The 27,875-nt window shown below is 65.5% G+C and overlaps 2 protein-coding genes across 2 annotated transcripts in view; one reads left to right on the top strand and one right to left on the bottom strand.

Moving 5' to 3' along the window:
• Positions 1-27,875, top strand: part of DHCR7 (7-dehydrocholesterol reductase) — a 205,507-nt gene that overhangs the window by 21,283 nt on the left and 156,349 nt on the right. The window lies entirely within an intron of this gene.
• Positions 822-26,598, bottom strand: CARS1 (cysteinyl-tRNA synthetase 1). Its single transcript, XM_059710699.1, has 22 exons — positions 26,507-26,598; positions 21,046-21,137; positions 19,552-19,640; positions 18,806-18,902; positions 17,775-17,873; positions 14,989-15,138; positions 13,152-13,292; positions 12,979-13,067; positions 12,242-12,363; positions 8,334-8,446; positions 7,760-7,888; positions 7,313-7,442; positions 6,941-7,044; positions 6,605-6,702; positions 6,310-6,499; positions 5,974-6,042; positions 4,147-4,228; positions 3,270-3,350; positions 2,783-2,850; positions 1,810-1,869; positions 1,487-1,570; positions 822-1,174 (listed from the first exon to the last, which is right to left on the bottom strand). Exons 1-22 carry the CDS (start codon positions 26,529-26,531, stop codon positions 1,040-1,042), a joined length of 2,247 nt encoding a protein of 748 aa, XP_059566682.1. The 5' UTR covers positions 26,532-26,598; the 3' UTR covers positions 822-1,039.

The following is a 27,875-nucleotide window of genomic DNA, read 5'->3' as shown; positions in this document are numbered from 1 at the left end:
AGAGGCACCTGCTCTTTCAGCCCTGGCCCCTCTACCTGCAATCTGGTCCTGGGTGCCTGCCCCGCGTGACCCCCACCCAGCCCGCATGCCTGTGCCTGTAACGATGATCCCGTGCCCACTTCCCCATGCCTGTAATTCCTGCTTTCCCATGGAATCCTTGTCCTTCTGCCCAAGATAAGCAGCTGGCTCGGAAGGGGGGGGGGGGGGGCGGAGCAGAGCAGATGTCTGTGGATGACCTGCTGCTCTCCCGGACAGCCGGCAGGATTGGCATAAACACTCGTAGGATTCAACCCTGTCTCTGCTGAACCGGCTGAAGGGGTGACAGGCAGCTGGACCCCTTGACTGTCCGGTTACAGAGCTGCCCGTGGCCAAGCTGTCCAGGCCTGGAGCGGGCCCGGCTTGGCCAGCACCCTCCGCCGTCAGGGCCAGCTTAGTGCGTTCGGGTTCCGGGGTGATCCGGAGCCCTGGTGAGCAAGGACGTGGGAGCAGGGAGGCGAGGGGCTGGTGACCTGGGGCTGCCCTGCTGCGTGGAGACCTCCGAGCCATGAAGGGCGCCCTGGGCAGCGGCCAGGGTCCTGTGAGCCAGCCATGGGAGTGGTGGTGGCGGTGGCTGAGGGGGGCGGCTGCGACAGGCTGCAGCGTTTACTCATCAGAAGCAGAGGGGGCCGCCAGCAGCCTTTCCTGCTCACCGCCTCCTGAGCGCCCACACCCGGAGGTCAGCAGCAGCATCTGCCTGCGGGACACTCCTGGGCTGGCCGGGCGGCTCAGCTGAGCAGGCACTGGGATGACCTGAGCACGTGGCGCGGGCAGAGAGCGCGGGCCTCGCTGTGGGAAGACTTTATTTCCGCCGCCTGAGCCGCACGGCAGGCCTGGAGCCGCAGGACGCGGTGAACACGCGCAGAGCACGCGGGGCACAGCCGGGCACAGCGCCTGGGGCTGGGCTGGGGCTGGGCCTCCATCCCCACAGTCACGGAGCAGAGCAGGGACAGGCACCGCGGGCAGAGGGCCAGCGGCCGTGGCCGGACTGCCCCCACCCCGCTCACGGGGCGCCTCCGCACGGGGCCATCTGCAGGTACTCGGCGTGCAGCTTCTGCTGGGCTTCAAAGAGCTTGCGCAGCTTCTTGGCCTGGCCCTTGCTCAGCTCCTTGCCCTCCGTGTCGTGTGTGGGCAGGCCCTGGGGCAGCACAGCGAGGTCGGTCACCGAGGGCCCCAGGCCTGCGGCCGGCTCACCCGCCCGCCCCCCGGGCCCATGCTGACAGCAACAGCCAGGCGCGGAGCCCAGACGTGAGGGCAGCGCTCGCCCCACCCGATCGGGCCCCCACTGACTCCCAAGCGGTCACCTGCGGCTCAGCCCCGGGCACCCTGGGCCACAGGTGCCAGAGGACCCCGCCCCCCTCCCAGCTGCGGCCCAAACAAGATCTGCTCCCCGGGCGGCAGCTCCTGCACCGCCGGCTGTGGCCCCGGTCTGAAGGGAGGCGGTTCTTACGTTTTCGTCGAACCTGGAGTACTTGTCGCCTTCGGACAAGAACATCTCGCTGGGCGGGATCTTCATCTTCGCCAGCTTGGCCGCCTGGGACACGGAACAGGCCACTGCACGGAGCCCACACGGCCCCCGCCGGGACGCCCCCCCCGCCCCGCCCCCAGTGCAATGCCGCCGACCGCGAGGGAGCGAGGCAGGGGCCTTTCTGGGGGGCAGCGGCTTGTCTACGCGCCATCGCAGGGCAGCTCCCAGCCGTGGGGTGTGAGGGGAGCTGGGGGGGCTGCGGGGGGACGAGGCACAGGGCTGAAGCCCCCGCACGCGGGCAGTACCTCTTGTTCTTGCTTTTTCCGGGCGGCCTCCTCTTTCTTCCTCCTCTTCTCCTCCTCCGCCTACGGCACATAAACGCCCCGTGACCAGGTCTGCCCAGGCCCCCTGGATGGGAGGTGGGACCCAAGGGCCCTGCTGGCCCCTGGGGTGTGGACGGCCCGCCCCGCATGGAGATGAGCCATCGAGTGACATGGGCTCCAGGAGCGCCCTGGGCCGTCGGGCCTCGGGGTGCCCAGCCCTGCTCTGCACCAACACCCCGCCGGCCGGAGGGTCTGAGGGCAGCCCCAGGCGAGCTGGCCGGGTCCCTTGTGGTGACCAGGGGCAGCCCATGCGGCCTGTGTCCCCGTGGGCGCCCTGAGCTCTGCCCAGCAGTTCTGGCACCAGCTGTGTCCCTGCCGCTCCCTCGAGGCGCCCCGGCCTGGCTCCACCCCTGGCCATGGGGGGGCTCAGTGCTGCCCATGGCACGTGGGGGGATGGGTTCTTGGGGGGCGGTTGCCACTGTGACACATTCTAACCCGCTGACAAGGGAGACCCCTTCAGGCAGGAGCACGGTGTGACTGAGCAGGGCGGCTCCACCGTTACCCAAAGGGACCCGTCTCCCCGTCTGGAGGGGCCTCTCGCGAGAAGGGAGGGTCGCCTTCGTTTTGTTATCGAGTTGCCAGTTACCTATCTCATTAGTGTTTCCTTCTTTCACGTATAAATCCTGGCGTTTTAATAAAAGCGAAGCCCGGCGTGGCTCAGTGGTTGAGCATTGACCTATGAACCAGGAGGTCACAGTTCGATTCCCGGTCAGGGCCCAGGCCCGGGTTGTGGGCTCGATCCCCAGTGTGGGGCGCGCAGGAGGCGGCCAGTCCATGATTCTCTCTCATCATGGATGTTTCTCTCTCTCCCTCTCCCTTCCTCTCTGAAATCAGTAAAAATATATATATTTTTTAAAGTGTGAAACAGAGTTAAACACCCCGTGGCTCCACTCACCCTTTTCTTCTCTTCTCGCTCTCTCAGGAGCGTCTCTCTGTCCACCAGCTTGACCACGGTCGGCAGGCCTGCAACCCAAGCGGCCAGAGAGAACTAAGGCCTGGTGCCCGTCTGTCCGGCCTCCCCGCCACGCCCCCAGCCGCCGCCCCAGGGGTCCCTGGGGAAAAGCAAGGTGGGCCCCTTCCTCGCTGTTCGGGAGAGAAAACCAGTCGCGGGTCACATGTCACCTGAACCTGTGAGCCCTACGGCCATCTGAACCTCGCAGACAGCACGTGACACAGGCCGCCCCCCAAGGACGAGCACAGCGGGTGGCCAGGCCCTCGGCCGCAGGAGTGGACGGCGGCGCCTCTCTGACACGCCCCCAGCGTCCTCCCACCCACCCTACGTCCTCTCCCCTCCACGTCCTCCCCCCAGCGTCCTCCCACCACCCTCAGTCCTGGTGAAAGCTCCTCGCAGTGAGTCCCCAGAGACAGCGGGCAGCACCCACCTTCGTGATCCTCGAGCCGCACCCCAAGTTCGGGCAGGACATCGTCCCGCAGGGCATCGCTGAGCTGCAGGACCTCGGGGACTGGGAGCAGAGGAGCAAGTCAGGGAAGGCCCGGGACCCACAGGACGGGCGCCTCCGGGCCTCCGGAGGGAGCAGAACTGCTTGACCCGACCGGACCCGCCACGGGAGGCAGAAGCGTCCAGAGCAGCCACCAGGCTGGGTCCGCACCTCCAGGGCCCAGGGGCCCTCAGGACCTGCCCAGCGAAGGGCGCTGTCTGAGGCCACAGGGACCGGCCTGGGGTGCCACGCAGGGAACAGATGGGGAGTGGGGGTGCTGGGCCCTCAGGACCTGCCCAGCGGAGGGCGCTGTCTGAGGCCTCAGGGATCGGCCAGGGGTGCCACGCAGGGAAAAGCTGGGTGTGGGGCGGGGGGGGGGGGGGGGGGGGGGCCTGAGCCCTCAGGACCTGCCAGCGGAGGGCGCTGTCTGAGGCTGAGGGACCGGCCCAGGGGTGCCACGCGGGGAACAGATGGGGGGGGGGGGGCAGGTCCACGGAACTAGATGCTGCCAGGTGGCAGCGAGGCTCCACGTGTACCCGCGGCCCCAGAGCTCCGATCCAGGCCCCGAGCCTCACTAGCTCTGGGCTGTGCCCGGAGGCCGCCAGTCGGGCACACGAGGCACCTGGACACACTGGTGGGTGTCACAACTCAGGGGAGTGGTGCTGCCAGGTCCCGTGAGTAGGGCCAGGCAGGTCACTGCCCGTGACGTCCCCACGAGAGAGAAGGGTGCCCGAATGCCCGCAGTGTGACCGCGTGAGCCCCCACGAGAGAGAAGGGCGCCCGAATGTCCGCAGTGTGGCCGACAGGGCGGCAGCCTCACCGTGCCTCTCCCGGGCGATCCTGCGCACATCTGCCCGGAACTCCGCCAGCGCCTGCAGGTACGGCATGACGGCGCCCTCGAGCTGTGGAGAAGGTGGGTCCTGAGGTGCTGGCCCCCATGTTATCATCCCCACCTCCGGCACGCGGGCAGGCGGCCGGGGAGCCCAGACCCTGCGCGGCCCACACAGGCCCTGGCGGGGTGGGGGGGAGCCTGCAGGCGTCCGGGCCGGATCGGGGTGGGAAGGGCCTGCTGCTCACTGACTCAGGGAGGGCCTGTCCCTGACAGGCCGCACCCCTCCTCCTGCTGTCCCTCGAACCCGCGGCAGACGGGGCAGACAGGGACGGCCATGGAGGCAGCCACTGGACGAGTATCGCGGGCGGGCAGGTCAGAACTGGAGAAGTGAGAGCTTTGGGAAATCTGTGTTCCAGCTGCCGTCACCGCACCAGCTCCTCCACCCAGAAGCTCAGAATCCAACACCAAGGCTGGTGAGGGGCCGCCCTCCATGCCACCTACACCTCTGGCCCCTGGCACTGGGCCCAGGGCCGTGCCCCGGCGGGGGAGCCGGGCTCCAGGGTCTCAGGTACTTCTCTGCACCCCCCAGGCCGGCAGTCGGGGAGGCCCCGGCAGGGAGGGCGGCGGCTTTCACGGCTGGGCCTGGGCCAGGGCAGGGACCACCCGGCGCCGGGCACTGCTCGGTGCTGAGCTGCCTACCGGCTCCTGAGACTGTTCGGGTTTGGAAGTGAGCCCTGAACTTCAAATGGCATGGACTGCACGGCACCCTTGGGCCCGGCAGGCTCACCCAGCCACGTCCTGTGGCCACGGGGGTCCTGGGAACCCGCCCACCCCCCGCCCCTGAAGGCCCCACCACCTCGGGCAATCAACGTGCAAGGCGCTCTTTGTAAAGGTCAGAGGTGGGCCGTCTGCAGGGTTTTCTGTGGGAGGAAAGGAATGTCTAGGGTCACGTGCACGAGCACTGAGCGGCTGTGGCTTTTCTAAGAACCGACGAAGGTTCCAGGCGGTGACGTCAGCAGTCAGCTCTGGGGCCGCGGCGAGTGGGCGTGGGTCTCACAGGGCTTCTAAGGCGCCCGCTGCCCTGCTCTGGGGCTGCTTGGGGGAGCTCTGGGGCTGCTTGGGGGCGCTCTGGGGCTCCTTGGGGGCGTCCAAGCTCCACCTGCCGCTCCCTGCCCTTCCCGCCGATTCCCCGCCTATTCCTTGAGGTCACCTTCGTCAGGGCTACGCGTCTCCACCTGTTCTAACTCGTAATCACTGCGCCTTCCTCGGGGGGCGGTCCCTGAGAGGAGCCTGACCTGGTGCCTGTCACGTGACGCTTGTCACGCTGCGGGAACCGCGTGTCTGCTGGGGAGTTTTCTCACGCGCACAGGCCGCTGGACGATGTTCACGTGAGCAGAGTGTCTGACTACGGCCACACGGCAAGGGGCGCGAGTGAGAATCCACCCCCAGGCGCCCGCGCCCTAAGGCCTGGGCACCGTCCCTCTGGTCTTGTCTCCCGGGAGCGAGCTCAGACGACAGCATGGCGGCCAGGGAGGAGGGCTGGGCTGCCCGGCTGACCGTTGCCACCGGGAGGGCGGCCAACCACTCAGCCCCCAGCCAGGTCGGCCGTGACCGAGGCTGGCGATGCTTGTCCAGTGGCTTTGCGCTCCACGGCCGTCCCCGGGACTGAGGAAGGTCAGGTGGGGCCGGATGCCGGTTCCCCCAGTGCCCACAGGCTGACCCCGCGGGAGCAGGGGGGCAGGAGGGGATGGCCGTGCACGCAGGAGGGGCCTGGCAGTGGGCACCGTTTCCCAGGGGCAGGGGGGCTGTACTCACGTTTAGGCTGCTTCCGGGCCCCCCGACAGGGAACCCCAGGGAGCTCTCCTCCTCGATGGCCCCGAAGATCTAGGGAAGAAAGGCGTGTGGGGGGCAGAGGACCTGAGACTCGGCGCTGACGGGCCCGCCAGACCCCGGCTGCTCGAGGGAGGGTGCCCGCAGGGGCTGCTACGGCACAGACCCCAGGACCCTGGGCACGAGGTGGGCGCAGGGCAAGGCCTCTGGTTCTGCTTCCCACACAAGATGGAGGGGAAACCGAGGTGCACAGGTGCGATCGCTCAGAGCCAGGGCCCAGAGCTCACCTCCAGCAGGTGGGTGAGGTAGGGGCGGGCTCACCTGGAGCAGGTGGGTGAGGTACCGTGCGATGCTCTCCAGCAGAACGCGGTTGGGCCTCCTCCTGGCGGCCTTCCGGGCGGCCATGTAGAGGTTGCACTGGCTGACCAGAGCCCGCATTTCCTCCAGGACGGTGCGTGTGTCCACGTTGTCGCAGAGGGCTTCGTGCACCGCCGTCTTCTTATCGTAAAAGCTGAGCAGGGGGAGGAGGGAACGGGGCAGAAGCCCCACAGCCTCAGCGCCCGCTGGTCGGGGGCACAGGTCCCGGCGCGCCTGCAGCCCTAGGAGCGCCCCTCACCTCTCGTTCAGCACTGCCTCCTCCTCCTCCCACTTCTCGAACTGCCCGGTGACGTCGACAGGCGCGCGGAGGAGGTCCTTCACGTTGAGGAAAAACTCCTGGAGGCAGAGAAGCCGGTCAGCAGCAGGCGGACAGCCTCCCCTCCGAGAGCTCGCGACCAAGAGCGGCCGCACGGAGCCCTCACGCGGGCCGGCCCAGGCACCACACGCACGGCCCCAGGGGCACGCGGCTCCTTGCTCCCGGGCGCTCAGGCGCGCAGCTCAAGGCCGGCAGCCGGCTCAGCTCACCCACACGCTCACCCGCACCCCCCGCCCCCGCCCCGAGCCAGGAACTCACGTTCATGAACTTCTCGTACTGCAGGGCCGACTCCATGGTGTTGCTCGAATAGTCCAGCGTGTCCTTCCAGGCGTGCATGAGGAACGCCAGGCGCAGCTGCCTCGCTGCAGAGACACGGCACCGCTGCCTGCTCAGCCTGAGGGTCCCGGCCCGTCCTCATCCCCATCCCGTCCTGTCCTGTCCCCACGCCCATCCCTGTCCCCATCCCGTCCTGTCCTGTCCCCACGCCCATCCCTGTCCCATCCCGTCCTGTCCCGTGCCCCGTGCCCATCCCTGTCCCCATCCCCGTCCCCATCCTGTCCTGTCCCGCGCCCCGTCCCCACCCGGTCCCCGGGCCTGAGAGGGGCAGCGGCCTCGGGAGTGTGTGCTCACCCGAGTGCCTCCTCAGGGCGTCCTTGATGGTGATGAAGTTCTTGAGCGACTTGGACATCTTGCAGCCGGCGATCGTCAGGTGGCCCGTGTGCAGGAAGTACCGCACCCAGCAGTCGTTCTCGAAGTGGGCCTGCGCAGACACGGGGCGGGCGCTGAGCACACAGGCGGCTGCTGGCGGGAGGTGCCGCGCGGGTAGCCCTGCGTGCACACCTCGTGGGGGCGCTGCCTTTTCCAGGTGGGCCCGGGCGCAGAGGGCCGCCTGGTGGCGAGCGGAGGGAGCCGGCGGCTCCAGTCCAGGCCTTTCTCGGCCCAAGGCCAGGTGCTCTTGTGGGAAACCAGCCTGAACAGTTGGGGTCCAGCCCCCACGGGCTTTACTCTCTGCCCCACCCCCCCGTGGGGGGCCCTCCTCCCCAGCCCCCGCGGGGCGGGCCCCTGGAACCCGCCTACCTCCGACTGCGCCAGCTCGTTGTCGTGGTGGGGGAACCGGAGGTCGAAGCCGCCTCCGTGGATGTCCATCGAGGCGCCCAGGAGGGTGCCTGCCATGGCCGAGCATTCGATGTGCCATCCCGGGCGCCCCTAGGGACCCAACGACCCAGTGACCAGGTGACCGGCCAGCCCACCCTCGGGCTGCCCTCCCCGACGTCCCGACCCTCGGAGCCTGAGCTCTCCGGGAGCAGGTGTTGAGTTGCACTCAGAAAGCGAGGGACCCGCCGGCAGGCCCCCGTGTCCTGCTGAGGCTGCGCCCTCCCGGGCTCCCCGCGGCTCTGGGCGGAGGGGGCGTCACAGGGAGCTCAGAGGTGGCCTCGGCCGGGATACTCGGGGTCAGAGCCATCGGGTGCAGCCTCCTGGGGGGTCCCGCAGCCCGCAGGCCCACACGCAGGGCCAAGGCCCAGGAAGGGGGTGACCGGCCCCCAGGCCGCGAGGCTCAGGGCGCCCGGGCCCAGGAGGGGCCTGTACGCTGCCCCAGCGAAGGGCCTGCCCGTGACCGTGCCACGCCCCGCCCGCGCCCCGCGGTGCTCACCTTCCCCCACGGGCACGGCCAGGACGGCTCCCCCGGCTTCGAGGCCTTCCACAGCGCGAAGTCGTTGGGGGACCGCTTCTCGCTCAGGCGCTCAGCCGAGACGCTCAGGTCGCCTGTGCGGACAGAGGGGCCGGTCAGCGCGGCCGGGACCGCCTCCCCGCGCGTCCCTGACTGCACCTCTGTGCCCAGGCCCTGGGGTGGCCCCGCGGCCAGGTTTACAAACTCCTGGTTATGAGCTCGGACGTCCGGCTGCTCTGGTCTAAGTGAGGCGACGTGGGCGCAGCTCGCGGGTGTCCTGGGGGACCCGGCCTGCGAGGTGGGGCCGTGTTAGCCCCTCAGCTGTGGTCCTGGGCACAGTGAGAACCAGCCAGGCCCGGGGCGGCTTCTCGCCAGGGGCGGCCCATCGGGACACTGGCCCACCTCCTGTGGGCACAGCCAGAGGTGACGGGAGGGGCTGCGGCCGGGCCTGGCGGGAGCGAGGGGGGGAACCTTTCCCCGGGGAGGGGCACGTGGGCACCGGCCTCCAGACCACACGGCGCCCACGGGACACACGGGGCGGTGACAGCGAGACCCGCCGGGCGGCCTCGCAGAATCCCCATGGTGACAGGAGGAGCTGGGCGAGTGGGCCTGTTCTGGGAGCGGCTGCCCCCTGGTGGAAGGCTCCAGAACAGGCAGCCGACCTCACAGATGCCAGGTGCCAGCTCAGGGAACAGGTCCGCTGCCCAGAGACCAGCGCGGGGAAGGGGGGGGCGGGGAGCACGCGGGAGGCGCTTGGGAACAGGCGGGAATCAGGGCCCAGGCCTAGCTCCTCTTCGCCCCGACGACTGACCTGCAGGTCTGAGGGTTTTAAAATCTAGCACAACAGCACCCACACGCTCACCCAGCCGGGTCCTGTCTGCCGCCGGGCGAGCTTCCCAGAGCCTCAAGGCCGAGGGGCGCCTGGCACCCTCCCGCCCCGCCCCCCGCTGACAGGCGACTGCGCTTAGGTCGGTGGCTTCACCCGCGGTGTTTCTGACTTTTAAGAACTGATTCTGAACGAACCCTGCAGCGGAGGGAGGGGTCTCGCTCTCCACCCCTCCCCTCCCCACCAATGCAGCCACTGGGAGGCGAAGCTTTGCCGGAGGTTTCTCAGTGAGAGAAGCACACGGCCTTTCCTCGCCCGCTCCTCCCGTCCGGTGTCGCTGGCCAGTGTGCAGGAGGGCTGCCTCACGGTGCCCTGTCCCCATCCCCGTCCGGTGTCGCTGCTGGCGCCTCGGCCCGTGTCGGGGGACTGTCGCTGTCGCCCACGCCCGTTGTTCGCGGAGAGGGGGAGCCCATCGCGGAGCGGGGGACGGCGCTTCCGGCGGCCCTGCAGCCAGGGCCACGCGGCCGAGTGCGACGCGAGGGGGGTGGGCCTGTCCGTCCTCGCCCGTCTGCTGTGGACGCCTCTCCCGTCTCTGGAACGTGGACTCTGCGGTCGGCCGGGGGAGGACAGGCGCAGGACGAGGCTGCCTAACAGGACGGCCAGCGGCCCAGAGGCCAGGACCCCAGCTCCAGGAGGTTGCTCCGCGTGACCTGGGGGTCCGGCTCCCGCCCTGCGGCCCCTCAGGCTTTGCCCGTCCCCTCCTGCCCCTCCTGCCGCGGACTCTCGAGGCGGCTCGGCCGCTGGTGCCTCTTCCTCCAGAGCAGCAGCCGCCCCTCCCGGCTCAGGAGCTGAGCATCCTCCCGACCCGACCCGACGGAAGCACGGGCACAGCCCCGGTTCTGGTTCAGTCCAGGGACGGCCAGGGCCGTGCCGGCCGGGGTCCCTCTACGGGACGGTCTGAGGGACGGCGGCCGGTGCCCGGGCTGACAGGGGGCTGAGACCTCCCCGGCGCCGGTGACAATCGCTGGCCGAGCGCCGCCGTGTCCACCGTGGGCCTGACGGTCCTCGCGCACCGGCATCTCCCCATGAACCGTCCTGCTTGTGCGTCTGTGCGGAGCCCGCTGTCGACGTTACTTCCGTCTCCTTCTCCGCTTGTCTGTCCTTCCTCTCGCCTGCTTTTCGCCCATTTTTCCTTCTGGTTCTCGCCCAGGTTCTTGGCTGCAGATGCCGGCCCTGCCACAGGGGGCGCCCCGCCCTCCTGGAGACTCAGGACAGTTCCACGGGGCTGAGGGTTTGTATTTCCCTTTTCAGTGAACACGCGGTAATCGCCGGCCTCAGCCTGATGACCAGTCACACATGCCCTCTCTGCCTGTCTCTGTTGGCCTCGGTCCGCACGTGAGGCCGGTTCTCCGGGGGCGCCCTTCCCAGGAGACGGGGCCGCCGGGAGCGGGTGACGTGCCTTTCCCTGTGGCGGGCGCGGCCTCCTTGGCCTCCAGGTGTGTGGCCTGTGTCCCTGCGGTGCGGACGGGGCGCCTTCATCCTGGTCCGGCCCCACGGGAAGCCACTCCAGGACTTGCAGGGACACCTTCATGTGGCTGCGGTGCATGATGCTGCGGCCCCGTGTGTGTGTGTGTGTGTGTGCGGCCCCGTGTGTGTGTGTGGTCCCGTGTGCAGCCCTGTGTGTGCGCGGCCCCGTGTGTGTGTGGTCCCTTGTGCGGGCCCCTGTGCAGCCCTGTGTGTGTGCGGCCCCGTGTGCGGCCCCGTGTGCAGCCCCGTGTGTGTGTGTGGCTCCATGTGTGTGCGGCCCCGTGTGCAGCCCTGTGTGTGTGCGGCCCCGTGTGTGTGTGGCTCCATGTGTGTGCGGCCCCGTGTGTGTGTGGCCCCATGTGTGTGCGGCCCCGTGTGTGTGTGGCCGCGTGTGTGGTCTCTCTAGGAGAGGACATGCCAGCTTCCTGGGGTGGCCTGTGACCCATGAGGCACGGCCGCGCGTGTCCATCCCGGGGCCCTGGCCGGGTCCATCCTCCTGGAGGAGCCCCCATGGACGGGGTGCGTCTACCTGCTGGGCGCCGGGACCAGGAGGTCAGCTGTCTGGCCGGAGCCCACACGGGTCCCCCTGGGGGACGGGGACGGGGGCGGGGGGGACTTTGGCCTCATGAACTCGCCTGAGCGCCATCGGGCTCATGGTCACCCAGTCTCTTCCTGCGATTTCCCTGTTGTCTCATTTTGGGTCTGGAGTTTCTGAAGGACAGAGCCCTAGAGGGGAAGTCACTTGAGCCAAACGTACGAACACTGTAAGGCCAGACTGCCTTCCGGCAACACCGACAGGTGATGGGTACGACCGGCCTTGGGGGCCGTGGGGGGCCCTGGCTGGGGGGCTGCGGTGGCCCCGCCCCATCCCTCAGGGCGCGAAGAGAGACACTGAGAGCCAAGGAGGCCCCGACCGGTCCCGAAAGAGCCTGACGTCTGTTTAAAACCTCAGATCAGGTTGGGGGGTGGGGTGGGGTGGGGAACTGCCGTGGACGTGGATGTGGACGTGGACACGTCCTTCACTCTGTGGCTGGGGTATTCGCCTCCACAAGTGGGACTCAGACCCAAGGGAGCTCCTGCCCAGCCCTGGGGCGGCCGCACCACCTCGTCCCGCCTGCGCCGGGCTCCAGGCTGCCCACACGCAGCCCCACAGCCCACCCAGGTGCTGCGGCCCCACCTCCGCCCGCCGGCCTGTGCTGCGGCCCGGGTTCGAGCAGCACAGCATCTACGACGCAGCAGTCAGGGCACCAACGCCCCCGTGGAAAACCCAGCACGAGGGCTCTGACGCCAACCCCCCACAGCCCGCCGCCTGCGAGCCCCACCATTGAACAGGGCCCACAGGCCGCAAGTTAAGGTTGCGGTTCCCCCCCCCTCCGGCACACGGGCATCAGCCAGTGAGCGCACGAGTGAGTGAGGCGGCAAACCGATGCCCCCCCCATCAATCAATAAAAATAAATAAGATAAAACTTCCCACAGCCTTCGTTTGGAAAACCCCTGAAACCCCTGCTAGGTCGGCACCCTGCGCCGCCCCGCTCACCTTCCCCCTCCTGCAGGGCTTGCTGGTCCCCCACGGCCTCGGGCACCAGCTTCCCATACGAGTGCCCCTCGCTGGACGCGAACTTCGCCGTATCGAAGTAGACGGACCCGTTGGAGACGTAGCTGGAAACGAGCAGAAATCGGGGCAAGTGTGGCAGACCCGATGCCGGCCTGGAGCCGCCGCTGGGCACCCTGAAACCCAGGGGCTCGCCGCTGCCGGCTCGGAGACGAGGGGCTCAAATCCATGGCGCTGTGCGGCCTGCGCCGGACACGACAAGGACAGTCACACGCAGAGGCCCAGGCCTCACTCCTGAGAGCACGCAGCTGGCGCGAGGGGAGCGCCAGCGTGAAGGGGGCAGTGGGTACTGCGCCCCCAGATGCGTAGGGGGCAGTCCTGAGCCCAGTACCCGAGTGACTGGATCAGCTCCCAGAGGCGACTGAGGGGGCGCCGGGCCAGGTGGCCGTCAGCAGGACAGTGTCCTGACCCGAGGAGACGGGGCTCAGGGAGACGGGCGCACGCAGAGCCACGGCACCGGCGGCCTGGAGGACGCCTGGCCCAGACCTTCCCTCGGGCCTGGGGCTGGGCTCCGCCCCGCTGTGCATCCCAGCCACAGCCCGGCCTCTGGGCGCCGCCCCGGGCCCCTCCCAGCGGCAGCTCTGACAGCGCTGGTCCCGCCCCCAGAACCGACCCAGATGGGGAGCCCTCCCCGGGAGCCAGGGGCTCGGGGCTGAGCTCACCCGTAGCCGTTGTCCACGATCTTCTGGACGAAGCGCACGATCTCGGGCACGTACTCGCTGACCCGGGTCAGGACGTCGGGAGGGAGGACCTGCGGCGACAGCTGGTCAGTCCTGCCCTCAGCCGAGGCTGGGCAGCGGGCCGGGAGGTGGGGCCGGGGCAGCAGGTCACTCACGTTCAGGGCCGCCATGTCCCTGTGGAACTCCGCCTCCCAGAACCTGGGCAGCTCAGAGAAGATGGAGTTGTCGGTCACCCCGCTGCCCAGGGCGGCGTCCAGCCAGTCAGAGAGCACATCCCGGGCCTCCTCCAGCAGCGCCTGGGGGAGCAGGGCACCAGGCGTGAGGCCTCGCGGGGTCACACCCGCCCACACGCGTGAGGCCTCACAGGACTGCGCCCACCCACACGCGTGCGCCCCTGGCCGGGAGGTTGCCTCTCCCGTGGCTGATGCTCCGCGAATGGTGAGAACGCGCAGTGACACAGCTGAGTCGCCGCGAAGAGCTCACAGCCTTAACCTGGACGCGCCTCACCGGGCCAGACCCCACAGCTGCAGGAGCGGGAGACGGGCCGGTCACAGGCGGAGACCTCCCGCCTCCCACGGGAACGGCCGCTGGGCTGGGAAACTCAGCCCCATCAGCCCCTGGCGGTGACGGGCCCCACAGCCGGCCTCACCCGGCACACGCCCCCAGGCCCACGCGGAACAGCCAGCAAGACCAGCCACACGCTGGGCCGTAACCAACGGCTGAACAAATGTATGGAACAGAGTCAGGCCCGGCCGGCGAGGGGGAGCATCGACCTGCGAACCAGGAGGTCACGGTTCGATTCCGGCCAGGGCGCGTGTGGGTTGCAGACTCGATCCCCGATCACGCGGGAGGCAGCCGACCCATGATTCTCTGTCATCGTTGATGTTGTCTCTCTCCCTCTCCCTTCCTCTCTGACATCAATACAAATAGACTTTTAAATGGTGTTCGGGAAACCAGTGGGGAAACGCCCGGGAGGCGGGAGGAGGCCGAGGAGCTGGGCCCAGGCGTCCCCGCAGCACGCCCAGCACGTGGGCCTCTCGCACACCTGAGGGACGCCCTCGTCCGAGACCAGGCCCCGACCCTCGGCCTGGAGCTCAGACCCAGCACCCCCGCCACCTGCCTGTGAAGACACGGCAGGTGACCCCCAGAGCCAGCCACCGGGCGGGGCAGGCCACTTCCTGCTCTGCGGGACCTCGGCCACTCTGCCCTCCAGTAGGTCTCACAGGTTGAAGAGGGCGGCCAGCAGGGGGCGCAGGTGTGAAGGAGAAGGGCACGGCCAGGGGGGAGGCATCTGCAGGGCATTGGGGGGCGGGGGGGGGGGTCCTGCAGGGTGAGGGTGGCAGGTGACAGCACAGCCCCGTGTGGCAGCTCGGACAGGGAGTGCCAGGAGGAAGGGGCCAGGGCACTGGGCAGCGGTGCCCTCACTCTGTCGGCAGGGAGGCCTTTCCAGAGGCAGAAGAGCCGCCAGGAGAGCCCAGGTGGGCAGGTACCCGCCCAGCTCTTTGCAACATTAATCTCTCGCCCCCTCTCTGCAGGTGCTGCGGTTAAGAAATGCCGGGGAGGCCCTGACCGGTGTGGCTCAGTGGATAGAGCGTCGGCCTGTGGACTCAAAGGTCCCGGGTTCAATTCCAGACATGGGCATGTACTTTGGTTGTGGGCACATCCCCAGTAGGGGGTGTGCAGGGAGGCAGCTGATCGAGGTTTCTCTATCTATCTCTCTCCCTTCCTCTGTGTAAAAAAAATCAATAAAATATATTTTTAAAAAAAGAAAAGAAAAGAAAAAGAAATGCTGGGGAGGGTCCACCTGAGATAATTCCGAGGGAAGGCTGCTCCCCACACCTCCCGACCCGGCCTCCTGCTCATCCGAGGGGCGTGGGGGGAAGGGGTGGGAACAGGGCAGGAGGGGGGGCAGGAGGCGCACTGCCCTGGGAGTGCCGGACGCAGGATCCCCCGTGGGAGCCCCGCAGGGCAGCGGCCCGGCCCGGCTCTCACCTGCGCGCGGCGGTCGACCTCCTCTGCGGCGAGGTCGGAGCGCAGGGCCTCCTCCAGCGGCTGGACAGCGACCTGCACTGCGTGCTGCATGCGCTCCAGCATCTGCTTCTTGTCGGGATCCGCGGTCTCCCTCAGCTTCACCGCCAGCGGCTGCAACGGTGGTGACGAGGGCGCCCCTGAGCCCCGCCCACAGCCCCGCCCACAGAGGCCACAGCCCCGCCCACAGAGGCCACAGCCCCGCCCACAGAGATCACAGCCCCGCCCCCAGAGGCCACAGCCCGAGAGGCCGTCTCCCCACGGCCATGGCTATATGGGTCTATGTCCTCCCCAATCCAACCAGGAGGATGGGCGGACACCGGGAACGTTCCAGCAGGGGGCGTCCCACAAAGTGCCTGACCAGCTTTCCTCAAAACTGCCCAGATCATTAAAAACAAAGACAGTCCGCCCAGTGGCTGAGCTTCCACCCATGAACCGGGGGTCACCGGTTCAAATCCTGGCCAGGGCACAGGCTCGGGTTGTGGGCTCGATCCCCAGTAGGGGGCGTGCAGGAAGCAGCCAACCAATGATGTTTTTCTCTCTTTTATCGTTAATGTTTCTCTCTCCCGCTCCCTTCCTCTCTCTCTAAAAATCAATAAAAACATTAAAAATAAACAAAACAAACAAAAAAAAGAAAGTCTGATCAACTTCCATCAGAGGGGCCTGAGGCACAGGGCCACTAAGCGTCCTGCGGTGCCCGGGGCAGAAAAGGCCGTGTGGGGAAGACTAAGGAAAGGAATAGACCCTGATGTTATAGCAACAATGTACCCCTGTTAGATGTCAGTTAGCAACAATGTATCCCTGTTAGATGTCATAGCAACAATGTATCCCTGTTAGATGTCAGTTAGCAACAATGTATCCCTGTTAGATGTCATAGCAACAATGTATCCCTGTTAGATGTCAGTTAGCAACAATGTATCCCCGTTAGATGTCAGTTAGCAACCATGTATCCCCATTAGATGTCAGTTAGCAACCATGTATCCCCGTTAGATGTCAGTTAGCAACCATGTATCCCCGTTAGATGTCATTAGCAACAATGTATCCCTGTTAGATGTCAGTTAGCAACAATGTATCCCTGTTAGATGTCAGTTAGCAACCATGTATCCCCGTTAGATGTCAGTTAGCAACCATGTATCCCTGTTAGATGTCATAGCAACAATGTATCCCCGTTAGATGTCAGTTAGCAACCATGTATCCCTGTTAGATGTCATAGCAACAATGTATCCCCGTTAGATGTCAGTTAGCAACCATGTATCCCCGTTAGATGTCAGTTAGCAACCATGTATCCCCGTTAGATGTCAGTTAGCAACAATGTATCCCCGTTAGGTGTCAGTCAGCAACAATGTATCCCCGTTAGATGTCAGTTAGCAACAATGTATCCCCGTTAGATGTCAGTTAGCAACAATGTATCCCCGTTAGATGTCAGTTAGCAACAATGTATCCCCCGTTAGATGTCAGTTAGCAACCATGTATCCCTGTTAGATGTCAGTTAGCAACAATGTATCCCTGTTAGATGTCAGTTAGCAACCATGTATCCCTGTTGGATGTCAGTTACCAACCATGTATCCCTGTTAGATGTCAGTTAGTAACCATGTATCCCCGTTAGATGTCATAGCAACCATGTATCCCCGTTAGATGTCAGTTAGCAACCATGTATCCCTGTTAGATGTCAGTTAGCAACCATGTATCCCTGTTAGATGTCAGTTAGCAAACATGTATCCCTGTTGGATGTCAGTTACCAACAATGTATCAGTTAACTCCCTCGCTTTAACAGCATCAGTCAGTCCCAGGCAGTAAGGCAAGATGTTAAAGACAAAAGCAGCAGGGTACACAGGAACTCATGGTACTAGCTCCTCCCATTTTCTGTAAGTGTGTATCTTTTTTGTTCTAAAAAATAAAATCTATTTTTTTAAAAATGAAGGAAAAGATTAAAATCTATTTTTAAAAAATGCAGGCACCTCATGTGACCTTGAGCCACCCTCACCCCTGTGCCTGTTTCTCTATAAAAAATGGACATGAGCCTGGCTGCCACGGCTCAGGAGTTGAGCATCGACCTCTGAACCAGGAGGCTACGGGTTCGATTCCCGGTCAGGGCACATGCCCGGGTGGCGGGCTCAATCCCCAGTGTAGGGTTTGATGTTGCTCTCTCTTTCCCTCTCCCTTCCTCTCTGAAACCAATAAAAATATATTTTAAAAAAAGACAATGGGCGAGAGCTGCCTCCTAAGGCTGTGCTGGGGTTACACGGGTGCCACAGCCACATGGCCCTTCCCTAAAGGACGGCTAAGCTGTCGTTTTATTCCAGGTTTTTATCCACAGATAAAATGCACCAGCGATTATTCCTCTCATTATCACAGACAGTGACGGTTAAAGGGCATAAGGCGTAAGCCACGCTCACTGGGTAGCGCAGCGGTTTCTAACGCTGTTTCTTCAAAACGGAAACACGAAGTTGGGAAGAACCCATTTCTTCAGCTAACCCTGCAGGTCCCGGGATTGAGTCTAGAGCTGGCGCAGCTCTGCCCTGGGCCAGGGGCTCTGGGGGCAGCGGGCCGGCCGGGCAGGGCCCAGGGCAGGGACGGGCACACCAGTGGGGGCAGGTGAGGGCGCTGAGGCTCCGGTTTCCCACAGGAGCCACACCCGCCCACCGCCGGGACTGGCCTCAGCACCGAGCCCGAGGAGCCCCTACTCCAGGCCAGCGACAGGCGAACGCACGGGCCGTGACCAGGATCGGGGAGCGCAGCCGGGGACCCACCTCCAGCGCGGCGCGCGCGTCCTGCAGGAGCTGGGCCGGGCGGGGCCGCTGCTCCCGGTACTGCTCAAACAGGTGGTTCTGCCGGGCTCTCCGGATGATCTGCCGGGAACAGGCCAGGCGGGCGCAGCTCAGAGCCCACGTCCGCCCCGCGGCAGGCGCACCAGGGTGAGGGCCCCCCGTGACCGCGAACACCCCCTCCAGCACCCGAATGGCGGCCCGAGCCGGTTCCAATGTGGCCCCAGCGGCCCCCCAGGGCCCCTTCCGTGATCATGTGACCTGCCCGGTCCTGAGCAACCTGCCTCCACAGGGCTGGTCACTGGGCACTGCCGTCTGCATGGACGGCGACCTTCACTCATCAGGGTCCTTCACGCCCAGCAGGTCGGGACCCGAACCGGCTCAGGCCAACCTCATCGTTTCTTTAACATGTTATCTTTCCCCGGCCAGAGTGCTCAGGGGTTAGAGCGCTGGCCTGTGTACCCAAGGGCCTTGGGTTCGATTCCCAATCAAGGGCAGGTACCTGGGTTGCAGGTTAAATCCCCGGCCCGGTCAGAGCGAGTACGGAGGCGACCAATTGGTGTGTCCCTCTCACATCAATGTTTCTCTCTCCCCACCTCCCTCCCTCCCTCCCTTCCTCTCTCTCTAGAAATCAATGGGGAGGAGGGGAGGGAAATATCCTCAGACAAGGATTCACAAAAAATAGAAACTAAAAACAAAATCTATATACATAAAAGCCTAAGCAACCATTCGGCCGGAACCTATGATGCACACTGACCACCAGAGGGCAGACACTCCGACCGGTAGGTTAGCTTGCTGCTGGGGTCCGGCAGATCAGGACGGGTGAGACAGGCCAGACACGCCCTGGAGCCCTCCCGCAGTCCCTCCCTGGGGTCCCTTGGCCTGGCCTGTGCCCTCTCTCAATCCAGAACCCCTCAGGGGATGTCGCAGGCCCGGCCGAGGGACCTCATGGTGCACGAATCCATGCACCAGGCCGCTAGTAAATAAAACGCAATGTGCTCTCGGCACCCCATTACCTTGTCATCGATGTCCGTGATGTTCATGCAATAAAACACGTCGAACTGGAAGTAGTCCCTCAGCACCCGCCTCAGGATGTCGAAGGAGATGTAGGACCTGGAGAGAGAGGCCGTTCCCCACTGCACACCAAGCCCGCCCCAGCCACGGCGGCCCCAGCCACGGCGGCCACTGCGACGGCGGCCACTGTCACTGCCCGCCCCAGCCACGTCGGCCACTGCACACCAAGCCCGCCCCAGCCACAGCTGCCCCTGCCACAGCGGACACTGTCACTGCCCGCCCCAGCCACAGCGGCCCCAGCCACGGTGGCCACTGCACACCAAGCCTGCCCCAGCCACGGCAACCCCAGCCACGGTGGCCACTCACACCAAGCCCGCCCCTGCCACAGCGGACACTGTCACTGCCCGCCCCAGCCACGGTGGCCACTGTACATCAAGGCCGCTACTGCCATAGCTGCTACTGCCACAGCCCAGCCCTGACAGGGGCCCCCTGCCTCAGGTCAGAAGGCAGGAAACCCAGCGCCTGGGCCCTCCTACCTCCTCCCTCCTCCCACCGGAGCTGTGGGGCAAGCAGGAGGCAGCCGATCCATGATTCTCTCTCATCATTGATGTGTGTCTCTCTCACCCTCTCCTGTCCTCTCTGAAATCAATAAAAATATATCCAAAAACACAAGAGAAAAAAGTGCTGGGTTGACTTTCCTTTCAAATGTCAGGCTCTGCAGCAGATCACAGGCCCAGGGGCCGCCTACCTGGCGTGTCCCATGTGAGACGCGTCGTAGACGGTGGGCCCGCAGCAGTACCAGGTCACTCGCCGCCCGTTCTGAGGTACGAACACATCCTGCGGCAGAAACGGAGGCGCGGCCGTCACAAGGCGCGCAGCGGCCCGGCAGGACCAGCCGGACCAGCGCCACCCCACCCGTGTGCGCTTCCCGCCACGCTCAACGAGGACCCGCGGTCTGAGCGGCCACCCCACCCGTGTGCGCTTCCCGCCACGCTCAACGAGGACCCGCGGTCTGAGCGGCCACCCCGCCCGTGTGCACTTCCCGCCACGCTCAACGAGGACCCGTGGTCTGAGCGGCCACTGCGTCCAGCAGGGCCGCGGGCCAACGAGACGCGAAGGCGACTTTCCTCGGAGCGAGAGGCCGGTGGTCGCCCTCTTCCTCCCGACACTGCTCCCGGGCGCAGGTGGGAGAGGAAGTGAACACTGTGCTTCCTGTTGACATGCTGCTTCCCGACCAACAGCGGCTGCCCCGCCGCCTGGCTCAGGGGTGAGCGTCCGCCTACGAGCCAGGACGTCAGGGTTCGATTCCCGGTCAGCGCACCTGCCCGGGTTGTGGGCTTGGCTCCAGTGGGGGGCGTGCAGGAGGCAGCTGGTCCAGGATTCTCTCTCATCATTGAGGTTTCTCTCTCTCTCTCTCTCTCTCTCTCTCTCTCTCCCCCCCTTCCTCTCCCTTCCTCTCTGACATCAATAAAAAACACACAAAACCAGCAGCTGTTATGGGGCCACTGTGCGCCCGGCCGCACTGAGCACCTGGATGGCCCTGGCCTGGCTCCCAGCAGCAATCGGGAGGCGGGCGCTGCTGTCCGGTCCCAGGGGAGACCCGAGCACCTGCCCGGCCCGCACCCGAGGGAGCAGCTTAGAAGCGGGACCCCCTCCCCCGCTGCCCCTCACCCCCCGCAGCCTCAGGCCATCCAGGGGCCCAGCATCCCCAGGGGCCCGTCCGCTGTGCGCTCGCTGGTGGGAATCCCACGGGCCGACCGCTGGGCCACGCCATCCCCGCAGAGCCAACCCCGCACACGCCGGCTTTCCTGTCCCGCAGGCCACACGCACAGGCCTGTCACTGGCGTCTAGAGCAGCCGACACGCGGCGGCTCTGAACGACTGGGGCTTCCTCCACACCCACAGGCGGAGGGCGGGCTTCCTGCCAGGCGTGCCCAGTGTGCCCGGCGTGTCAGGTGTGCCCGGTGTGCCCTGTGTGCCCAATGTGCCCAGCGTGTCAGGCGTGCCCGGTGTGCCCAGTATGCCCAATGTGCCCGGTGTGCCCAGTATGCCCGGCGTGCCCTGTGTGCCCAGCGTGCCCGGCGTGCCCAGCGTGCCCTGTGTGCCCAGCGTGCCCGGCCTCAGAGCACAGCGCTGCCCGGCTGCAGGGAGGGCACCGGTGAGCAGCGAGGTCTCCCACCAGGACTCATGGGCCCAACAGGCTGACGACACGTCCCCACCCCACGCCTGGGCCCCCTGCTGACCTTGTTCCGGGTGAGGCTGTTGTACAGGCGCAGCTTGCAGGGCTCGGTGCCGGCCGGAGGGGTCCATGGGGGCTGCGCGCGCCGGCCTTTACCTGTGGGAGAGAGAGAGCTGGTCTCACCTGCTGGCCCCGTCCTCACGGGAGGCACTGCTCCCAGGGGAACAGGACACAGTGAGCATCCGCCTCCGCCAGCGCCGCTCGTCCAGCAACCGCTCCTCCTCGGCTCTGCTCGCCCCCTGCAGGGCCCGGGGTCACCAGCCCTCCCCCCTTCACACGGGCCCTCACCCCGCTTACACGGTGCCCCCAACACACACACGCACTGCACTGGACACGGCTCCTGGGGCAGGAGGCGCCGCCCGGCACACACGCGGCCACCGGGCCGGACCGCAGCGCAGCCTGTAACTCAGTGCCCGCACCTGCCCGCCCAGGGAGGACAGCCCCGCACCCCTCCACCTGTGGGGTGGGCTCCTGGATGGGCGACACAGGAAAGTTCATCCCCTCGTTCCCCTCCCCCTTGCGTTTTCCTCAATAAACACGTTTTTTATAACAATGAGACACGCCAACCGCTCTAAGCACACGCGGCCGCACAGCCTAGTGAAGCCAACACGTAGCCGCCCGCCCGCCCGCCCGCCCGGCACAGCCCGCCCGCCCGGCACAGACCGCCCGTCCGCCCGGCACAGCCCGCCCGCGCAGCCTTTACGAGCATCTCCGTCGGCACCGCCCGAGCTGCACCTGTTATTATGGGGCCCGAGGGGTTCCCCCGCGTCACGCATGGTGCTCTGTCTGGGGCAGCTGGTGCCAGAGGGCAGGGCGGCCGCTGGGAGGGCACTGAGGCCGGGAGCCCGTCGGCGGGGCAGACAGTCACAGGGTAATTGCAGCCGCTGCCCTCAGCGCGTCGGGCGGAAGCAAAAGCAGGTCAGCTCCGAGTGGGCAGGGCGTCTGAGCAGGGCACCCCCACCCCCACCCCCGTCAAGTTGGACGCCCGCCGGCGGGGCTCTGAAAGGGGCTGGAAGGCAGCCGAGAGCCCGCAGCCACCCCTGGGGACCAGGCCTCCTCCCGAAGGCCTCCTGCCCCGGGGCCCTCCCAGCCCACCTCCCTCCCGAACGCCAGCCCTCACCTGTGCCTGGGTGCCCCAGGGCCTCATGTCTCACCCCAAACCTGGGCACAGGTCCCAGGGAGACCGCGTTCCCCACGGGGCGGAAGCTGGGCACCTCCACTTCTTCCTCCCTCATGGCACCTGCGCCCACCCAGGCCTGCCCACTTGGGCCGGCCCAGGCCACCACTGTCCTGGGTCCCTCCTGGCCTCCCTGCCTCGGGCGCCTCTCCCCTCGTCCTCCCCGAGGAAGGGACAGAGGAACTTCCAAAGCCAAAGGCAAGACCGAAATCCGGGGACTGTGCCCAAGGCCCAGCAGACCCGGCCCAGGGGCCGACCCGACCTTGAACGCGCCCCCCTCTCCCCCCAGCCTCGGGAACTTGCTGGAAGCCACGCAGCCCTTACTGAGGGCCCAGTGCCAGAGCTCCTCGCCCGACCCCACTCCTCTCTGCCCCAGTCAGCCCGCCCCGCCCCGCCCCTGCCTGCCGCCCACCCTCCCAGCAGATGCTGGGGCTGCGAGGAGAAGCTGGTGACCAAGTCTGAGTCAACTTAGGGAGGGACCCGGAACGGGACGAGGGCCTCCTTAAAGGGCTGGGAAGATGCTCGCTTCTTTTTGTAAAATTTTCCACTGATTTTTAGAGAGAGTGGGAGGGGGGAGACAGAGAGAGAAACACTGATGTGAGACACATCGCTGGGTTGCCTCCTGCACGCGCCCCAATCAGGGCCCAGGCCAGGGAGGAGCCTGCAAATGAGGTGCAAGCCCTCGATGGGAACCGAACCCGGGACCCTTCCGTCCACAGGCCGACAGTCTATCCACTGAGCCACACCGGCCACGGTGGAAGATGGTCACTTTGGAGGACTCCAAGCTGGGGAACCATCAGCCTCAGGAACCAAGACTGCCCAGCCCCCGCTGGTTCTGGGGAGCCTCTGGCATCTCACAGAAGTCCCCCCAAGGAGGGGACGGTGGGGACGGGCTGTGTGGGTGGCGGCAATGCAAGTGCTGGAGGCTCAGTCCCAGGGCGAACCCTGGCCGGAGATGCCCTGAGGTCAAGGACCAGGAAAACCTGTCGGCATCGGGCATCCTGGGCGGTTAATCCCGGCCCAGCACCAGCCTCCACACCAGGCCGCGCTCCCCAAGGCTCCCAACCCCAGGGTCGGAGGCAGCAAAAGGAAACGGGAAGCAGGAGGGAGACGGGCCCTGCGCTGCTGCCTGGCCTGCCGGCGGGGCCCGCGGGCTTTGGAACCGTGGATCTCCCTCTTCTCGGGCCTGGACCTGGGAGACTTCAGTGGCTCCGAGGCGCGACGGCACCCGTGGGGGCAACACGCAGAAGCTGCCTGGCTCGGTGGGCAACCTTGAACCATCCAGAGGGGCCTCAGGGAAGGGCTGGCTCTGGGGGTTAAAGCAGAAAGCCGCTCTGGGGGGCACGCTTCCCGGCAACGACTCCACGGCGCCCCCTGCCGGGTGGTGCTGGGAACAGCTTCCGCAAGTGCAGACCTCCGGCCACGGTCTGGGTTCTCTCCCCTCCTCTGGGAATCCACCGGGAAGGTGACTTGGTGGTAAAGGAAACAGAGAGGCAGGCTACACGTGCGCCTCCAGAACGAAGAGGATGGAGGAGCACAGTTGGGAGAATATGACGAGGATGGACTTGCACAGCCGTGGAGACAGCCTCGCGTGGACAGCCTCGCTGTGGACACAGCCTCGCCGTGGACACAGCCTCGCCATGGACACAGCCTCCCCGTGGACACAGCCTCCCCGTGGACACAGCCTCGCCGTGGACACAGCCTCCCCGTGGACACAGCCTCGCCGTGGACAGCCTCGCCATAGCAACGAAGGCTTGTGATGACAGGACCATGAAGACGCAGGCAGGGGCTGGACGGCCATCCAAGCCAGAGGCCCGAGGGAAGGAGAGAGTGTGGGAACCTCAGTTTCCCCCAGCGGCGGGCTAGATAGCAGTCGGCCTGTAACTCCCGTGAAGACTGGGGTCACTGTGGCTCTTGCTGGGCATTTAGCGCAACCGGTGCCCAGAAGGACAGCTGTTCCGGGAACCGGCCAGCGCACTTCCCGGAGTGAGCAGAGCGTGTGCGCTGCTCCCAGGCTCCGGCCCAAGGACCACTGCCTTCCAGGAGGTTCAGTCCTATCCCCATCATGCAAAGGTCGGCCCTGCAGATTCAGGCCCGCGGTCTCTGCTGCCAACGACGCGGGCTCCGTGGGCACCCTCAGCAGGAGGTGCCCTCTGCGGGCAGCGGCTCTGCGGGGCCCCCCTCTGTTGCTACAGATGCAGCCACCCTGGCTCCAGTTCCGTGAAGACGGCATCTGTTAGGGCCGGCGCTGCAGGGACGCAGGTCCAGGTCAGGGCGTGCTGGTGGCGGCGACGGCTTTGAAGGAGAAGAACCGAGTGACAGTGAAGCCTGGGTTGTCCAGAACGGCCAGGGTGACGCCTGGGGCAAGGACGGCTACAGAACGACGGCCAGAGAACGGAACCACCACTGTGGAGTCGCCCCACGGCCAGCTATCCTCCCGGTGAGACGCCGGTGATAAAGGAAGACGATGGAGGACAGTGTTCTCTGAACACTGACTGCGTTGGACTGAAAGGCAGACAACCTGGAGTACTGAAGGTCCAAATTGTGATTTTGAATTCTGTGATGTTTTACCCTGGTCTATCTAATGTTACCACTTCTTTTATAAACAAGTATGCGTAAATTTTTACCATTTAAAATAAAACTTAATTCTTATTATCCTATATAATAAAAGGCTAGTGTGCACATCGACCCAACGGTGGAACGACTGTCGCTATGATGCGCACTGGCCACCAGGGGGCCGACCACTCAGCCAGAAGCCCGGCTCATGGCTGGTGAGCACTAAGGCTGTCCGACTGACAGCTCCTGGACTGCAAGAGGGCGCAGGCCAGGCTGAGGGGAACCCCCCCCGCCCCCCGCCCCGAGTGCACGAATTTCATCCACTGGGCCTCTAGTTAAAAAAAATAAAAAGAAAGAAATGGAAAGCAAAAACAATGTCACTTACGTTCAAAAAACGAACAAGCCCTGTCCGGTGGTTCAGTGGTTAGAGCGTCGGCCCAAGTACCAAGGGTTGAGGGTGCGAATCCCAGTCAAGGGTACGTACCCGGGTTGCAGATTTGATCCCCAGTCCCAGTTGGAGCGTGTGCAGGAGTCAACCGATCGATGTGTCTCTCTCACATCGATGTGTCTCTCTCACATCGATGTGTCTCTCTCACATCTCTCTCTCTCTCTCTCTCTCTCTCTCTCTCTCTCTCTCTCTCTCTCTCTCTCTCTCTCTCTCTCTCTCCTCTCTCTAAAAATCAATGGGAAAGATACCCTCGGGTGAGAATTAACAAGGACAACGAATGAGCCAAGAACACACTTTTCCTCTAAAAGACAAGGAGAACCAGGCTGCACTTTTCCGCCTGGACAGCTCCTACCGCCTGGGGGGCGGGGCCTCCATCCCCGGCCGCTCACACCCGAATGGAGGCGGGGGCTCACCTAAGGCTGGTCCTGAGGAGGGGGCAGAGCTGAGCCCAGCCCGCCCGCCAGGGCGACCCCGGGGAGTGTGTGTGGGTGGATCTGAGGCTGCCCGGCTCCGGCGGGTGGAGACGGGCTGGAATCCGGGCGCACCTGTCGGGGGGAGCTGCTGTGGCGCCGCAGCCCTGGCATCGGTGCCGCCCCCTCAGCGAGCTCCGGGCCTGGGAGCCCGGCCCGGGAGGACCCGGCACCGCTCGCCAGCCCAGGGCACAGGACGGGGCTGCCCGCGGTCAGGAGCCGCCCACAAGGCGCTCTCCGCACCGACAGCGCGGCTCCCGGAGGTCCCGGCGGACGCCCCGGCCCGCCCCGGGGACACCAGGCACCGGTGGGCCGCGCGCAGCTGCTCGCGGAGCCTCCCCGGGCGGTAAAGCGAGTCGGGACGCCCCGGCCGGGCGCACCCCAGGCCGCCGTGTGCCCGCCGCGGGGAAAGCCTTCGGAACCCCGGCCTGTCCGGTGCGGCGCGCGCCCCCGCGTCCCAGCCCGGCTCCCCGAGCGCCAGCCCCGCGCACCCCCGGACGCCGGGGAGCTCGGCCCGCCCCGGGGCAGCGGGGACCCGGCTTAACCCAAGGCGGGACGGGTCGGAGGGGCGCGGCGGAGATGGTCCCGCACCCGGACCCCGTAATCAGGGGCAGCCCCCGCCCCCGCCCCCGCCCCGGGGCCGCTTCACCCCGCCAGGCCGGGGTCTCCCCTCGGCCCGGCAGACCACGGCGTCCCGGCGCCTCGGCCCCCGCCCCCGCCCAGCCCAGAACCCGCCGCTGTCGCCCGGGACCCAGCCCCCCGGCCCGTGTCCCCCGCCAGGCCCGGGAGGGACAGCCACGCCGCGCTCACTCACCCTGCTCCGCGGAGGAACCTGCCATCCTAGGAATCCCGACCGGCTCCCCGGCCACAGCTTCCCAGAATCTGATGCAACTGCCGGAAGTCCCGCCCCGCGTCCGGTCACTAGGCAGCCGCCCGGGGCATTCTGGGAGTTGTAGTTCTGACTTGCCTGGCTGGAGTTTGCGTCCGCAGGACACGCTGGGTGCTGGACAGAGCGCCAGGCTGCAGGGAGGCGAGGCCGCTCGGAGGGCGGGAGACACGGGCAGAGCCGGTCCAGGGGACAGGGAACAAGGCAGACAGGGAACCAGCGGTTCGCAGCTGGAAAGACTAGATGCCCAGCGGCTGCAGCCACCTACTGAACCCCAGCGTCCCTCAACCAGGGCACTTAAGAGCGAATGGTCGGCCCTTCTCCTCCCCAACCAGAGGGCAGAGCTCAAACCGCCCCCTCAGGGCCCAGCAGACCCAGTTACAGTGGAACCAGTTACAGCGGAACCAGTTACAGCGGAACCGCATGCTGCACCGTCTCCCATCTGAACAATTCGCTTCTCCACCTGAAAACCCAAATCTCCCCGCGAAAACAAGAGAGAACGGGCCGCGGAGTCAGTTTCCCTGTTACCGCCGCAGGGGATTGTCCTGTGAACATTTTGGGTGTTTTTTGCCTTTCTTGCTGCTTATCATTATTGCTCAATTTTCATTTTTTAACTGTATATTTCCCTTCCTTTTTGTTAAATTGTCACATTTTATGTCCTTTTCGTTTTTAAAGGGTTTATTTATAGATTAAACAGTAAAGAGACATGGGCTGTATATAAGAAAGGTCAGAGCAGGGCTTCCTCTGGGGGCTTTAAGGGAGAATTCAATGCACCTCACTCCTGATGGGAAAGAATGATTCAGGGATACAGGCCTTTGGTTGGTCTCTTCCCCCCCCCCCACCCCCCCCCAGAGGCCACATTCTGGTCCCTGCTCCCATGGCTCGGGATCGACTTGTCCATCAGTGTATTTTGTTCGTTAGATGCCCCATGGGTGAGATCACGTGATGCTTGTCCTTCTCAGACCGGCCCCTTGCGCTCAGCAGAATCCGCTCCAGGTCCCTCCGTCTGTCACGAAGGGTCAGGGACCCTCCTTTCTTACGGCTGCATGTTCTCCAGGCGGAACGTGCCCCGGCTTTACCCACGCGACAGCTGAGGGCACGTGCTCTGAGCATAGGGCTGCGCACATTCTCTCTCATTGGAGTTTCAGGTATCGAAGGGTGTACTAGGTCACACAGCCTTTGGACAAAAGAACATCTTAGGAGGCACTTAAATATGGTCCCTGATCCTGGCCGGTTTGGCTCAGAGGATAGAGCGTCAGCCTGTGGCCTGAAGGGTCCCGGGTTCGATTCTGAACAA

This window comes from Myotis daubentonii, chromosome 9 (assembly GCF_963259705.1).
Source record: "Myotis daubentonii chromosome 9, mMyoDau2.1, whole genome shotgun sequence".
In the NCBI taxonomy this organism is placed as follows: Eukaryota; Metazoa; Chordata; class Mammalia; order Chiroptera; family Vespertilionidae; genus Myotis; species Myotis daubentonii.
Note: the sequence above shows the minus strand (reverse complement) of the source record. Positions and strands in the feature narration are given on the sequence as shown.

Coding starts and splice junctions, on each gene's coding strand:
- CARS1 (XM_059710699.1), bottom strand. CDS start 26,531: ATGGCAGGTTCCTCCGCGGAGCAGG. Junction 12,364..12,978: donor ATCGTGGACAACGGCTACGG/GTGAGCTCAGCC, acceptor GCTCGTTTCCAG/CTACGTCTCCAACGGGTCCG. Junction 1,175..1,486: donor ACTCCAGGTTCGACGAAAAC/GTAAGAACCGCC, acceptor GTGCTGCCCCAG/GGCCTGCCCACACACGACAC.